Below are 15,919 nucleotides of genomic sequence, written 5' to 3'. Positions count from 1 at the left end.
AACCCAGTGTTAGTGCCAGATTTTAGAAGAGCAAATTACTAGGGTCTTCGAAGACATCTTGAAGGGGTAAATTATATATATATATATATATATATATATATATATATATATATATATATATATATATATATATATATATATATATATATATATATATATATATATATATATATATATATATATATATATATATATATATATATATATATATATATATATATATATATATATATATATATATATATATATATATATATATATATATATATATATATATATATATATATATATATATATATATATATATATATATATATATATATATATATATATATATATATATATATATATATATATATATATATATATATATATATATATATATATATATATATATATATATATATATATATATATATATATATATATATATATGTATATATATGTATATATATATATATATATATATATATATCCACCACCATCAGATAACAAGAACGTGGCAGAGCCTCATGAACCAGGATTCAAAGCATACACTAATGAAGATATCCTGAGGAACGCCGGAGGTGAGGCAGCGGAGGGGGAGAGCAAGAGAGACGACCTGGATGAGGAGGGTAAAAAACTCCGCTTCCTAGGGCACTACTCGACCACCACTGAGACAGCCGTGGTCATGGTCACCTCCACAGTGTTTTTCTCGTGTCTCTCGGGTACCTCGACGGCGCTGTGCCTAGGTCGCCGAAAGAAGAAGAACCTACAGTCGCTTATGGAACTTCAAGTTAATCCTGAAGAGGGGTGAGAGAGAGAGAGAGAGAGAGAGAGAGAGAGAGAGAGAGAGAGAGAGAGAGAGAGAGAGAGAGAGAGAGAGAGAGAGAGAGAGAGAGAGAGAGAGAGAGAGAGAGAGAGAGAGAGAGAGAGAGAGAGAGAGACTTACATGATACAAATACATGTAGGCGACTGCTGTTAAGATTGCAACTACTACGTACTAATCAATGTTGCTACTACATGTGCAACCTTTACCCTCCTAATCATCAAATATCTCTAACCTCTCCTCCGCAGAGTCTACCTTGACAGCAGCCAGGTCACGAACACAGGGCGGGAGGCGCGCTCCATAGACGATGCTCTGGAGGCTTCTTCAGCGGCAGCGGAGGATGAAGCAGAGGCGGGACCTAGGGACTCTGACGCCAAAAATCAGACTAAACTGTTCGGCTTCCAAATCTGGACTCGAACCCGAATCACCACCACTGTTACTATGCTCTTCACGGACAGCAACACCACCATCAGGCTCTCCTATTACTGCCAAGCGGGTAATCTGCAGCTACCGCAATTCAACTGCGTCTAGGAGGGCTGTTACCTTCTCATAATTATTACTTCTACTGTTTCTGCTGGTGCTGCTACTACTACTACTACTACTACTACTACTTTTTATCAAATCAGATCTGAAGTCCCGTCCTCCTCAAACCATGTCATAATATAACTGACCCCCTCCCCCCCCCCCTCCCCCCGCCTCTCTCTCTCTCTCTCTCGTTTCTGTTCCCACGCACTCTAATGAGACCTCCTGCAGACCATCCTAATCAACTAAGCTATTTAATGTATATAATGTACATGAGGAAGAGAGTCCAAATAAACTATACTTATGAGCTTAGCAGTACGTCTCACTTCACTCGCTGCTGTTTCGGAGCCTCATAGGCGAACAAAATGTGTAAAGTAGTCACGAAGTAGAAGGGTTTCTCCTATTTATGGGCAACATTGGTGATTGTTTAAATTCTTTGTTGATTTCTTGATTTCTTTGTGTAAAATTAATGGTTGACTTCTTAGTTTGATGGAGAGAGAGAGAGAGAGAGAGAGAGAGAGAGAGAGAGAGAGAGAGAGAGAGAGAGAGAGAGAGAGAGAGAGAGAGAGAGAGAGAGAGAGAGAGAGAGAGAGAGAGAGATTGTGATTCAGTTGTACGTTCATACATAATTTCATTTGAAGTAGACTTCAGTCTAATATCAAGGAGTCTTTGATACAGAAAAAGAGCTTGAAAATATTGCCCATAAAATTAATCACTTTAGGCTTGAATTAAAATTCTGTAAAGTTTAGACAATGTGTGGTCTGGGGAGGCGGTGGCTGAGTGGTCAGCGTGCGGGCGCGGTGTCCTGGAGGACCCGGGTTCAGTTACCGCCCGCCGCCACAAGCTAACGATTTTCAATCATCGCTGAGTGGCTAAAATTACCTACATGCTGTCCTGAAGACCACCAATCAACCCGGACTCTAGCGAAACTCTCTACAGTGGAGCAGAGATGAGTTCCGGGGGACAGCCTGAGTCAAACAAGATGGCGCCCCTATAAACACTTACCAACACCACGAACAGGTTGTGCCGGCCAGCAGGCCTCATCAAAAAAGCCTTCAGGAGCAACAGGCCGAACGTTAAAAAAGATGCATATGAAATCAAACAGGAAAATAACTAATATAAAACCTGCATATGATCAGTGCCCTTCACATAATTAGGAATAAAACACAAGACACTGAATGGGAACATAAAATTACTTGGATTCTCTTATTCAAGTACATACACACGTACAACAGTCATTGTCAGAGGGTCGCGAAGTCGCTGTCACCGATTGGAGCCACGTCGGGGACATCCAAACCGACCTGCCTACCCGGCACACCTGTTAGGCAGGATCTGGAAGCCCGCCTGGCAGTAGTAGGAGAGTCGCACGGTAGTGTTGGTGTCAGTGTACAACATGGTGACCGTGGTGGTGGTGCTGGCGGCGCTCCAGATGGTGAGGAACTGAAACTTGCCGTTTTTGTCGGCCTCTTGGGGGCTCGAAGAAGAGGATATATCAGTTTCCATGCCGTCGGTATCAATAAGACTACTGTCGAGAGCTTTTCCGTCGTGGCCGCCGCTGAGAGAAACATCAAGAGGACTTAGTTTACGGGTCATCAGTTATACTTCACGTACATATTGTAATGATTAGTTACTATCCAAACATCACTATGAAACAAAAATGGGTTTGTCCCTTTCTGATATGTGAAGCAACCTCCCCTTTTACTTCCACATCAATCCCGCCTGGAATATGAACCACGTGAACCGGCGCTTGGCAACTTCAGCAGTAATATTATGGCTCCAGTCTTCTTCCTTACATAAGTTTGCCGGACTTCCAACCCTATTCACATACCATTATGGGGATTCATACCTCGTGATGGGAACATTATAGTGATGAACCGCGAAAAAAAGTATCACGTACAAATTATCACTGCTGATTGAGTTGAGATTTGTTGTCCTTTCATCATCCTCAGAGCAAGATACTTTTATTTTATAGATACTTGAGAATTCAATATTTCGCATACAGAGGCAGACAAAAAATCACCCATGAATATAAGGAAAAAAGTTCCGGCTGTTTACAACTCTCTCTCTCTCTCTCTCTCTCTCTCTCTCTCTCTCTCTCTCTCTCTCTCTCTCTCTCTCTCTCTCTCTCTCTCTCTCTCTCTCTCTCTCTCTCTCTCTCTCTCTCTCTCTCTCTCTCTCTCTCTCTCTCTCTCTTCGGCCTCCGCACACGGCCCCTGAGGTCCCTGAGAGGCACGAGAAGAACACAGTGGAGGTGACCATGACCACATTGGTGTGAGTGGTGGTGGATGACACTCCCAAGAACCGATTGCCGCCGATCTGATGGGTAAAGTCGAGGACGTATGATGAGCACTTGGTTGTTTCTCTGACCACAGAGCTGTGGTGGATATTACATTCTTTATCCCGGGACAAATAAATCACTTGTGCTTTTAGGGGTACCATGTTGACCTTTCCCAAACTACCATCAACAATAACTGTACTATATATAATTAAGGATTCTGATTCACTTCGTTGGAAGTTTCTCTCCCTATGTATGTGTTGGGGGGGGGTAAGATACTTCAGTCGTTACTTGTACCTCAGGGCCTGGTCCACTGACTAGGGCAGTGGTTTTCAAACTATTTAGTATGACGGCACACTAAGAAACAACTAATATTTTTGCGGCACACCTTCCCTTTCATATGCATATATATATATATATATATATATATATATATATATATATATATATATATATATATATATATATATATATATATATATATATATATATATATATATATATATAATTAGTCACCCTTGATAAATATAAATTACAATTTACAATAGTTTCATTATATTATGTACATAAATCAAAATCCCACTCAAATTTTCGCGGCACACCAAGGAGATAATGGCGGCACACACTTTGAAAATCACTGGACCAGGGGATGAACAGTGTAATCGCTCGGTACGAAACGGAGAATGAAACAATCACTAATACAGTTGCCATACTCTGGTCAGCTAACTCATAAATGCCATTAATTTGTAAGATAAAAAGTATTCGATGCTGCCGTTTTCTCGTCCCTTTATATGGCCTTGAATCATATGAGTGCATGACTAACAAATAATAATTAATAAATGAATAAACAGTATAAATAGGAGTCCGAAAGAACACTAGTATTAACATTTGCATGTTAGCAACAGGCATCCCTCCTCCACCATATTATCGCATAGAGGAAATAATATTTGTTGTAGAAACTAGACCAGTCGGACAATGAAGAAGCATTTAACTTCATATAAGAAGTGTGCATATATCACAACACACCCAGCTGTAGGTTCCTTGTGAGAGCATAACCACAGAATCAGTAGCCAACTCACACTGATGAATAAGACAGCTTTCACACGAGGCCACTGGCGGCCTCGTGTGAAAGCGGCCTAAACAGTCTATGCAACGGAACGAAGCAATAAATGCGACGAAGCTGAACACTTCTGTCAGAGAGCTTAACCATTTCCAAACTGTACGTTTTACATAGAATTTACTCCAATTATAATTGCATCCAATTTTATTACAAATATCGAGCCGGCGCGATTTTTGTCCCACAACCTGTGAATGAAAATAGGCGAGTGGAGGCGTACTCCAGCCTACCTCAGGACCTACACTTGGAATGACACCACATGACACATCGAGAACATAATAATAATAAGAATGAGAGTGAGAATAAGAATGATAATAATAATGATAATAATAATAATAATAATAATAATAATAATAATAATAATAATAATAATAATAATAATAATAATAATAATAATAATAATAATAATAATAATAATAATAATAATAATAATAATAATAATAATAATAATAATAATAACAATAATAACACAACAGTAATGTGTGCAATTGTTTCGGTCTGATTACGTGCTGAACTCTTGATCGATCCTCCTGGAGAAAGCTTTAGAGCTCGCTAGTTGATCTATGGACCCTGCTATGGACCAAGCTGGGACTTCCCGCACCGCACCACACCCCGATCTCCCTTATTCAAGGAGAGACAGTAACCGCTCCATATCAGTGGAAAAAAACTTTCTCGGCCTGAGCAAGGCGTCAATCTCAGTCTGTCGAGATGGCGAGCTGATCGCTAAACTCTGCACCACGGTGTGTGTGTGTGTGTGTGTGTGTGTGTGTGTGTGTGTGTGTGTGTGTGTTGTTCAAAGAACCGTATATAGATATATAGGGAGAGTTTGGCCCCGTGCTCCCCAGACATCATCTTGTCACATTTTTTCTCATGTGCTACATATGCTCACTGCCTCCTACTCAGTGCTTCTGCCTAAACACAAGCTAAACGATTATTTATAAAAATAGTGGTGACAACAAATCAGATGAGAAGTCGCTCCTTATTGACGATACAGGAAGAGCCTAGTCCCTTTATTGCTGGAGGCTGGTTACAGCTAACGTGATGGGGGTTGGGCAAAACCGGGCACTCAACAGAGCTTCTATATTTTAATTAAGTTTCTTCATATTTGGTATCACATGAGGTGGAATAGAGTATAGTATATGAAATACCATCAGGTCACGTTCAGGCAATAGCTCTGGGTAGGAGGCAGAGAGCATGAGCAGCCTAGAGGCAAGTTGGCGTCTGGGCAGATTCTACAAAACTGGAAGCTTTGAATTTTGCGTTTGCCGCTATATCAAATGTATATACTTATTTTTTTACACATTGGACACCAAAGAGCCGTGATAAATTAGAATCCTTGGACACAAACAGACATGACCTGTTTTCCTCCATAACACCACAGGTTGTGCTTATGGTATATAATTTCGTATCTGTTGAAATGCAGACACAAAATAATATAGACAAGCCTGATATGAGATAAAATCTATGATCAATATCTGCATAGGCGAATTTAGATGCATAAATTACTACATGAGGTTGGGAAGCATACCTGGACAGAGCCGGGCTCAGAGTTTTCAGCAGGACTCGCCTTGGTCTCATCCCTCAACTCCTCGTGATCCTCTGCCACCGCCGCCGCCAGACAGACCAGTATTCCTGCTAGCACTCGCATCTGAGGGTTAAGGGTGAAGGTCGCTCATAAACCTTTTTGCTAACGACACGCATGACAAACAAGGCATAATATGTTTTTCTCACTCAAAGTCGGAGGCTTTAAGTAGTCTTATTTCGGAAGGTTTTTAGCTACTCCGATGGAACTGAGCCTATACTTATCACTTATTTGACCCTGGTTACATAGTAAAAAGCTTTAAATAAGAAATTCCTCCTTTATCTGCCTGTCTAATGATCAAGAATTATGATGTTTTATTAGGATGGTATACTCACCGCGCTACTCCTGTCTGCCTAAGTAGTCGTTGTTGGGCGGTGATCACTTTATATACCACCAGCTCCCACTAACACTGAGGGGACCCACAACTGGCAGACTTTCCTCTGCCCTTCAGCTACCAGAGCCTGCCTGTTAGGGTGCTGCTTCACGTTACTTGTCAAGCACTTCCTAAATTTTCACTACATTTTCCTTTAACTTTTTTTCTGACTTTTCCTTGTTAGTGTGGTATATATTATACTGAACTTTGACAGGCAACATCATTTGGACAAAAGGAAATATGAGAAGCTGGGCATACTGGACATACAAAATAATGCAATGCCATGTTGTGCAGGTCTGAGGAAGATGGTTGGAAAGTGAACCAGTCAGTGCATTCCGGTGTCGTATATTGCTTCACCATTTTAATATGGCAGAAATGTGCACAACTTCCTCAACTTCGATAAACATAATCTGCGCGTATATTATCGTTTTAAAAGTTGCTGACACATTAATCTCGAGAAAAGTTGTAAAATTTGTTGTAGAGGAAAAAAATGAAGACCGAAGGTTTACCTTTAAAAAAATAAACTAAGGTTCTCGTAAACCGAGGTATTACTGCATATATATATATATATATATATATATATATATATATATATATATATATATATATATATATATATATATATATATATATATATATATATATATATATATATATAGATAGATAGATAGATAGATAGATAGATAGATAGATAGATAGATAGATAGATAGATAGATACACACACACACACACACACACTCATAAGTCCGTTTACCAGAAATTCGTACCAGAATTTTGCTCGCACACCAAAATACTTGTAAACCAAAACGAACGCGCACTGTAGTGCTGTGAACACAAAGATCACACACTAAAGCAAAAATGTAAGCGGCCAGGAGCGCGGGATTGTTACCTCTGCAAGTGTACAACGAGGATTGAAACCCCATTCCCATTGATTTCCGTCTTGAGCGCTCTCGTCTTGCGGCGAACAAAGGGAACCCACGCTCACGTCTTCGACTTGTACAATCAGAATGCTCGTACACCAAGTCATCGCTCCTAAACCAAAGCATTTTCAGTGATTTTTTTGCTCGTAAATAAAAAAAATAAGTCAAGCACTCGTAAACCGAGGTATTACTGGATCTCTCTCTCTCTCTCTCTCTCTCTCTCTCTCTCTCTCTCTCTCTCTCTCTATATAGATATATATATATATATATATATATATATATATATATATATATATATATATATATATATATATATATATATATATCAGTGCTGGGCACTTGCGGTACTTTTTGCGGTACCTACCAAACCGGTACCGCAGTACCGCAGAGGATTGCTGAAAGTACCGGAGTACCGGTACCGCGTTCAAATTTCCTGCGGTACTTTTCGCGGTACCGGCAAACACTTTAAAGAAAAACAGTGATGATAATAATTAATGAATAAATAGATATGTAAATAAAATAAACAATACCACTTTTTGTGGGGGCCGGGGGCACCTGACACACCAGACAGACAGACAGACAGTCGGACATACGCACAGACACCGTGGGAAAGATGGGAGGCACTTTCACTGAAAGGGATAGGTACCTATTGTTAATTAAAAGATGTGATTTTTCATCGGAGGGAGGTCGGAACCAGGATTTTTTCACCTATGGTTTTCAAGAAGGAACTTGCTTCTAAAATTAATCAACACCTCATAACTCCTATAGTACGTTAAATCAATTCATCTTTAGTTGCGTGCGCGCAGATTATCTCGCTATAACTGGCAACAGAGAAAGAAGGGGGAGAGAGACACGTTACTAACGTGTACCGTGCTAACGTAGACGGACTAAGAACGTGTAACGTTCTAAGTCCGGGCTCAACTTCACCACTGGCAGGTCGGTGAAAATCTTGCTCCAAGGAAATAATCTATTAAATAATTACCTGTATATATTATTGTTATCTACAACATTATTATGTTACTTATTCCGGGCACATCTTTCCTACTGGATAGTTTCCACCTAATCTCATGTGGCGTTTATTTTTTTATACATATAGGTGTTTTTGTTAATTGGTGTCGCAGAGCTATTTTTTTCTCTTTTTAAGTGCCGCTTTAGAAACCAGGTACCGCAGTACCGCAGTACCGCGGAACGCACCAGGGGGGGCGGGGAAGGTACCGGAGTACCGCGGAACGCACTGGGCATACTGAGGTACCGCAGTACCGCGTAACGCAACCCCAAACTTTTGGTACCGCGCCCACCAGTGATATATATATATATATATATATATATATATATATATATATAGATATATATATATATATATATATATATATATATATATGTATACACAGTACCCTCTCGAGTTTCGCGCTTGCTTCATTCCGAAGGTATGGCGCTAAACTAGAGGATCGCGAAACTCGAGGTATTGAAATCCATGTAAAAGCGCTTATTGGTTTCGACCCGTGGAAAATAACGACTTTTTCCGACTTTACTCCCTTGTTATCACAATTTATTCGACTTTACTCCTTTATCTCAAAATACGTAGCTACCTTGTTAATAGGCCGAAAAGGGGAAGTAAGAACAGAGCGTTTTTAAGCCGCAGTTGAAGGCGGCTGCCTTACAATTGAATCCACGCTTGTGATCCACGTGGTGTTGTCTGCTAAAGTAAGGGCGGTCGCTCGCGGTCACCGGCCGTGGGACAGTTGAACAAACCTATATTTTTCTGGTGGTTTTCTGTGTTATGAAATAATCTGCTAACTCTTTCTGTTAAAAATCATGACATCACTAATATCATGATTGACTTTTCAATACCTATTGAACGTAAACCGCTGCCGCCGCCGCAAAATAGCTCGCAGAGAGGTTCAACTTGCTTGCTGTTTCCATATTTCCCTCAGCGCTCACAAAGATCACAAGCGGACAGACTAGAACAAAACCAGGCAAATTAATACTTTTAATGCTGTGTATTCCCACAGCGCGCATGCGTGGTGGACAGCAGAATGGCTAACTTCATCGGGGAGATATTTCTCGCAACGGCCAGTGTAGTGGACCTTCTTCTTCTTTTGACCTGTAACGCTGTGTATCGCTTCTTAGGTCCTCCTTCTCCACACTTTTATACTTCATAACATGCACTTAAGGCCGCTTTCACAGTCATTTTGTTTGTTTTGATCGTTACCAATGACGGCGATCGCCGCTATAGTATTTCCACGTGAAACTGGCCGATCGGGTAGTGGCGGCTGCGGGGTTAGCCAAGCCCCGCACTTAATACACACTCTCAACATCTCTCGCTTCGTCTGCAGCCGCCACTACCCCATCGGCCAGTTTCACGTGAAATACTAAGCGGCGATCACTGCCATTGGTAATGATCAAAACAAAGTGACTGTGAAAGCGGCCCTTAGTTACTTAACAGTGCGCACTTATACACTTCACCCTGAACTTACGTGTTTTCTGTCCTTTTCTTTCCCTAATTTTGCTTTTCTATGCCCTTTTGCAATTTTTCACTATTACTTTTCACCGTCGCTGCCATGCATTACAGGTCAAGAGAAGAAGAAGAAAAGGAAAACAACACCGGGAGATCTACAATTTTCATAGACTTGATAAAAAGATTTTTGGACTGTGGTTCCACAGCACAGGGTGTTCTCTTATCTTGTTAATCAAGTAGTAAGCAAAGCAGCTCTGCCAGTCGATCCATTTTACGAATCTCTTGGTGGGCCATCTTCCACTGCTCCTCACTCCTCAGCCACTGCCGTCGTCTGTTTGTTTACATGCAGCCGTTCAGTACCCACGTACCCACGCTCGTACTCACAACCGTTTTCCATTCATAAGGACAACCAACAACTCGCTGCTGGTTGGGCATACGGGCAACCGCAGTTGCCCATAGCCCCAATGGTTGGACACCGCCTATTAAGCCAGCACGCATGACGCCGACGGTAGGTAGACGTGACCCGAACATGTCAAAGCAACGCGAAACTAGTGGTGGTAATGCGTGAAAGTCGTGATGGTAAGAATTTAGGACTAAGCGCTAAACTCGAGGATCGCGAAACTCGGATAGCGCGAAACTCGAGAGGGTACTGTATATATATATATATATATATATATATATATATATATATATATATATATATATATATATATATATATATATATATATATATATATATCCTGTCTCCCTACCTGTGCAACGTCTACACAGATGATCTCACTGCCGCTCTGCGTGACACAGGCACAGGCTGCCACTTACATGATATTTTTGCCGTCATCATGGATGTCCAGGATGATTTATATTAGGTAGGCGCGACACAAGGAGTGTTAAAACAACTGTATATTTAATAGCAGTTCTCTGTGTGCAAGAAGCCTTTACTGGCATTGGAAGATAGCCCACTTAATAAACAAATATCTCTTAGGTCAGCTGCAATGCAACAATCTACAGGAACTGGGCAAAGATTTGGTAAGTGCATGTGTATAACAAAGTGTTAAAGTAAGAAATGCTTTGTAAAGAAAAATGTACTCAAGCAGTGGTGTTTCCAGGGGGAGTGGGGGGGGGGGGGGGGGCTTAGGACCTATTTTGCGTCCTTTCAAAGATTCACCGAGATCTGGGGGGTATCATTCCTGTGAGCACTACTACTAGCTTACTAATTATAATGATAATAATAACAATACTACTACTACTATTACTATTACTACTGTATACTACTACTACTACTACTACTACTACTACTACTAATAATAATAATAATAATAAAAGAAATAATAAACATACAAAACAAATAAAATAAAAAAAAGCGCCAAGCGGCGCCAGATTGTAATGTATATATTATAATGTACATGAGAATGCATGACTATGTGTCAAAACACCAGCTCAGTATCACGCCACAGGATGTTTAACAACACGTAGTGCTTATGGCCGTGTGGATTCAAATCCAGTAACGGATCCTGCCTACCCCTAGTGTACTATACTTCCAGCACCCCAGCCACGCAGCCAGTCAGTTGTTGCCTCATGGCCGTCGTGGTCGTGGGCCTTGAGGGCATCATAGGTTCATGAGGTGAGGGGCTAGTGAAATGAGCATGTACAGCTGGGGGAAATTATTTGAAAAAATAAGCACTTTTAGTGGTATTTTGATGCCAATATAGAAAACAATGGGGGAGCTGTAGCCCCCCTAGCCCCCCCCAAAGTTATGGCCCGAACCAATTTCCTTTAATGTCTATACCCATTCTCCCTGTGAGGTCTCTACATTAAATAAATATTTCTTCTACTGAAATACCTTTATGTCAATATAAAACTTAAATTATGCCAATAAAATCAATGGATGTCATCTTTCCTTCATTCTGTGAGGTATGACATTCAGATCACCTCAAAAGTAGTACATCATGGAAAAAAAATATTAACTACCTAAAAATAAAAAAAAAGTGACATTCAATATGTCTATGAAATATTTGAGTATAAATCCCTATCCTGAGTTCTCCCATTCATAAAATCTGTACCATTAAAATATACTAATATACATTTTGGCACAGTGGGTTCATGAATCTGAAACTGATACAGTGGCAGCACTTGATCTTTGTTCAGGCTGATTGTCTTCAATGTTGGGAGCAGTGGGCTGGTTATTGGTTGAAGGAACTGGGGAGGGGGCTGTGGGAGGTGCACTCTGGCTCTTAGGTGGTCCATCAGGGAAGAGGGACTCATAGTTGGGAGGGAGTTCACCAGGTGGAAGGGGGTCTAGGGGGCTGCTCTTCCAGCTAGGGTCAGCATCAGCCATCACTACTGCCTCGTAAGGGGGAAGAGTGTGCTGTCGCTGCATGGGTGGGGCAGACACATCAGACAGCAGCCCTGGCCTAGGTGTAACAGACCTGGGGAACATAAAACTATGGTTACTTTATGCTTTACCATTAGATAAGGTGTTGAGAATTCTCAGACTAAAGGTACCACTCAAATGAATGGGTCACAGCAGGAGTCCCCATGGCTAAAGGGGCTATCACACTGGGCAAGTTTTCCTCCAACCTCCGATTAATCGGCAGTACCGCCCACCTCCACCACTTTTTCCGCCGACTGTCGGAGCAAATTTGCAGCCCAAAGCTTTTGGAAAGGAACTGATTTGCTGGAGGAAAATTTGAAGTCAACTGACATTCTATGTAAATTGTTGAGAAAACAAATTAGTTTGCCATAATTATTTTATTTCTTGCATAATTTGCAATAAAATTAGGATTATGAAGAAGAAAAAAAAAGAGACCAAAACAAAACTTTAAATAGAACAACATAAGTTGTCAGTTGACCTCTTGACATAAACAACCCCAAACTGTTCTCTCCTTGCTAACTACTGACGCCTCCACACATGCCTCTCCTTCTTAGCTTTAAGCTAATTGCAGTGAAGAAGTAAAGGTGCTGCGGCGACAATTCTTCTCGAATAGAGGCCCGTCGTCCTGAAGAGGTCGGCAATTGTTGCTGGAGCTGGAGGTAAACGTAAACAAACAAGTGTGCTAGGGGGTGACGGCGGTACCAGCTGAAATCTGGGGTTGGAGGTAGAATGTCGGAGGAAAAATAGCCCAGTGTGATACCCCCTTAAACATGATAAGACTATGAAGTATTTTCCATAGGTATGGTAAGCTGTTTACTGCCTTCCTTGCCAAGAACTAACAATGAGGAATGTAGCTAGATCCTCTCAATACTACACTGTAGAAGAGGGTCAAGAAGATGAGTGCAGTATTTTATAACTTACTAGAGAAATGGATTGCTTCTGTCACTGGCAAGGCAAAGCCTGCTTGGGGAATGAAACATGCTGTGATATAAAGGAGATGAGTGCATTTGAAACATTGTTTTCAGTATCTGCCTGAGTTAAAATTTTGTTGCTCTTCTAGCATACATAATAAATGAAATGATTAAATATCTGTATGGAATCTACTTGCTGTGACATAAGGGCCATTGGAGTTTAGGAAACTGTTAGACTGATGTCTATTTAGCCGTGAGGTGGTAATGGCATTTACTGTGGGTAGTGTTAGGCAACGTCAGTTCTGTAACGTCAGCACTTTGTCTCTTGTTGCCTCTCAGGGCCTCTTGGGTCAGTCAATGTCTGTCCTGTATCATGTCCACAAGCACATGTTTCTATTCTGCTTGCTTCCCAAAGAATACACGGACAACAGTACCCTCCAGAGTTTTGCGCTATCTGAGTTTCGTGATCCTCTCCACTCTACAATACCTTCCTGTTTCCATGAGGGTGGCATCGCTGTTTCTGTTTGGAGAGAAGGTGATGCTTGGAGAAGAGATGGTGGTTTGCAAAATGAAAATAATAGTGGACTGCAGAAGTTATTATAGAAAAAGCTGGCAGGGCTATCAAGACACATTCTTAAAGCTAAAGTACCCACCTGATTTTGCTTTCTTCCTAAAGTATAGCACTAAATTTGAAGATCGCAAAACTCAGGGTATTGAGAACACTGAAAAAGCGCTTATTCATTCCACCACGTGAAGAAGCTGACTTTTTTTTCCCACTTTACTCTCTTATTATCTCAAAATACAAACCTTCAAATTGATCACTGTGTTGCAATTTCAGAGAAGAATGCTCTTGTGAAGACAAAAAACTGGGATACAAGCTTTATATATATATATATATATATATATATATATATATATATATATATATATATATATATATATATATATATATATATATATATATATATATATATATATATATATAAAAAAACATTTAACTGCCTCACTCTGGAGCATGGTCCGCTAGCAGGAAGCCTTCAAATTCATTGCCCAAATCCTTGGAGGCTACATTATCATACTCAAACAGATCATCATCATCTTTTTCAACAACAACAGCAGGTGGTGTGTCTTCTTGATTGTCACGGTTACTGAAGTACAGTGTGGTCATGGCTTGTTGTCGGTTTTTCATTCGTGTTTGGTACATGTTTGTATTAATTTATTAGGGTCGATTTCACAGTCATCAGGCACACTCCCTAACCAAAAGCCTTACCAACCTGGAAGCAGGCATTACCAACACCTCAAACTGATATCACAGTATTGGCGACCCCCTACCTGGTGACGATCATAGCAAATGAAACAGGCGTAAGTCACTCCCAGTGAGGTACATATGGGAAGCGAGGAGGGTGCTGAAGCCCTCCAAAGACCCTTCCCATGTCCTCACTTTCCATTTCCCTATTGTTTCATCAACACCAGAGAATAGTTCAGCATGCTCTCTAAAAACAGATCCTCTCTCTTTCCACACCACACTATATTCACACAACATACACACCATTTCCCAAAATTTTACATATTCAAAATGGTGTACTTTAACATAGCCTCAGAGTTCCCGCCTGGGGGGGTACCACAAATTCCCCCAGGGAGGACTTCCCTTCTGGCTGCCGACTTGAGAGGTGTCTTGATAACTCCTCAGACCTCTTTCTTATCAATTTCTGCAACATTTGCAGTCTTCATTCCAATTTCCAATCTGTGGAGCACAATATCTCCTCCTCTAAACCTCCCCTTCTCTTCCTCACCGAAACACAGGTCTCGGCAGCTGCTGACTGCAATCTTTACTCTGTTCCCTCCTTCTATCTCTATCCTAAATTTTAATCCAAAGCTGCTCAATGACATCATTTGCTCTCATGCCAACAACTTTGACTCTTCAGAATTTTCCACCATCTGGCTAAGACTTCATTGTCATTCTATTACTAAATACATCTGTGCTGTTTATCTCTCACCTAACTCTACTAACTACGTAAAATTCTTTGACTACTTGAACTCTAGAGTGGAACACATCTTGACCCACTCTCCGTACGCTGAAATCTCCATCCTAGGAGATTTCAATGTTCACCACCAGCTTTGGCTTTCATCCTCTTTCACTGACCAGCCTGGTGAACAAGCCTACAACTTCCCTCTCCTCAATGATCTAGAGCAGTTGGTTAAGCACCCTACACGTATTCCCGACCGTCTTGGAAACAGGCCCAACATACTAGACCTCTTCCTTACCTCTAACCCTTCTGCTTACTCTGTCAAACTGTTCTCTCCGTTGGGCTCCTCCTATCACAACCTTTTCTGTATCCTGTCCTATCGCTGTTGTACAGCCTCTGGACCCACCGAAGAGGCGATGCTTCTGGCACTTTGCTTCAGCTCGGTGGGACGACCTGAGGATGTACTTTTCCGATTACCCGTGGAATAATTACTGCTTCCAGGAGCGAGACCCTTCTGTGGGTGCCCAGCACATCACAGAGGTGAGTGTCTTTGGAATGGAGGCAATGGTAAGAATTTAGGACTAAGCGTGAAACTTGAGGATCGCAAAACTTGG

The 15,919-nt window shown here is 40.9% G+C and overlaps 3 protein-coding genes across 4 annotated transcripts in view; 1 reads left to right on the top strand and 2 right to left on the bottom strand.

Annotated features, from left to right (window-relative positions):
- Nucleotides 1-472: 472 nt before the first annotated feature.
- LOC127004273 (uncharacterized) lies at nucleotides 473-1,642 on the top strand (the record flags this gene model as incomplete). The annotated part of the gene is made up of 2 exons (XM_050871838.1): nucleotides 473-792; nucleotides 1,057-1,642. Coding segments are annotated over 2 exons (603 nt in total), but the record flags the coding sequence as incomplete, so codon positions are not given.
- An 869-nt stretch (nucleotides 1,643-2,511) lies between these two features.
- On the bottom strand, nucleotides 2,512-7,250 carry LOC127004272 (uncharacterized). The gene is made up of 3 exons (XM_050871836.1): nucleotides 6,251-7,250; nucleotides 3,521-3,646; nucleotides 2,512-2,926 (listed from the first exon to the last, which is right to left on the bottom strand). The coding sequence occupies exons 1-3, from the start codon at nucleotides 6,368-6,370 to the stop codon at nucleotides 2,636-2,638; spliced, it is 537 nt and encodes a 178-aa protein (XP_050727793.1). The 5' UTR covers nucleotides 6,371-7,250; the 3' UTR covers nucleotides 2,512-2,635.
- Nucleotides 7,251-11,878: 4,628 nt separating this feature from the next.
- Nucleotides 11,879-15,919, bottom strand: part of LOC127003979 (uncharacterized) — a 36,729-nt gene continuing 32,688 nt past the window's right edge. For both annotated transcript variants that reach the window (XM_050871062.1, XM_050871063.1), the window contains exon 8: nucleotides 11,879-12,482. In XM_050871062.1, the coding sequence (XP_050727019.1) occupies nucleotides 12,155-12,482 (328 nt within the window). In that variant the 3' untranslated portion in view covers nucleotides 11,879-12,154. The remainder of the gene's footprint in view (nucleotides 12,483-15,919) is intronic.

This window comes from Eriocheir sinensis, chromosome 27, assembly GCF_024679095.1.
Source record: "Eriocheir sinensis breed Jianghai 21 chromosome 27, ASM2467909v1, whole genome shotgun sequence".
Taxonomy (NCBI): domain Eukaryota; kingdom Metazoa; phylum Arthropoda; class Malacostraca; order Decapoda; family Varunidae; genus Eriocheir; species Eriocheir sinensis.
The sequence above is the reverse complement of the archived record's forward strand: the minus strand, read 5'-3'. Positions and strand labels throughout refer to the sequence as shown.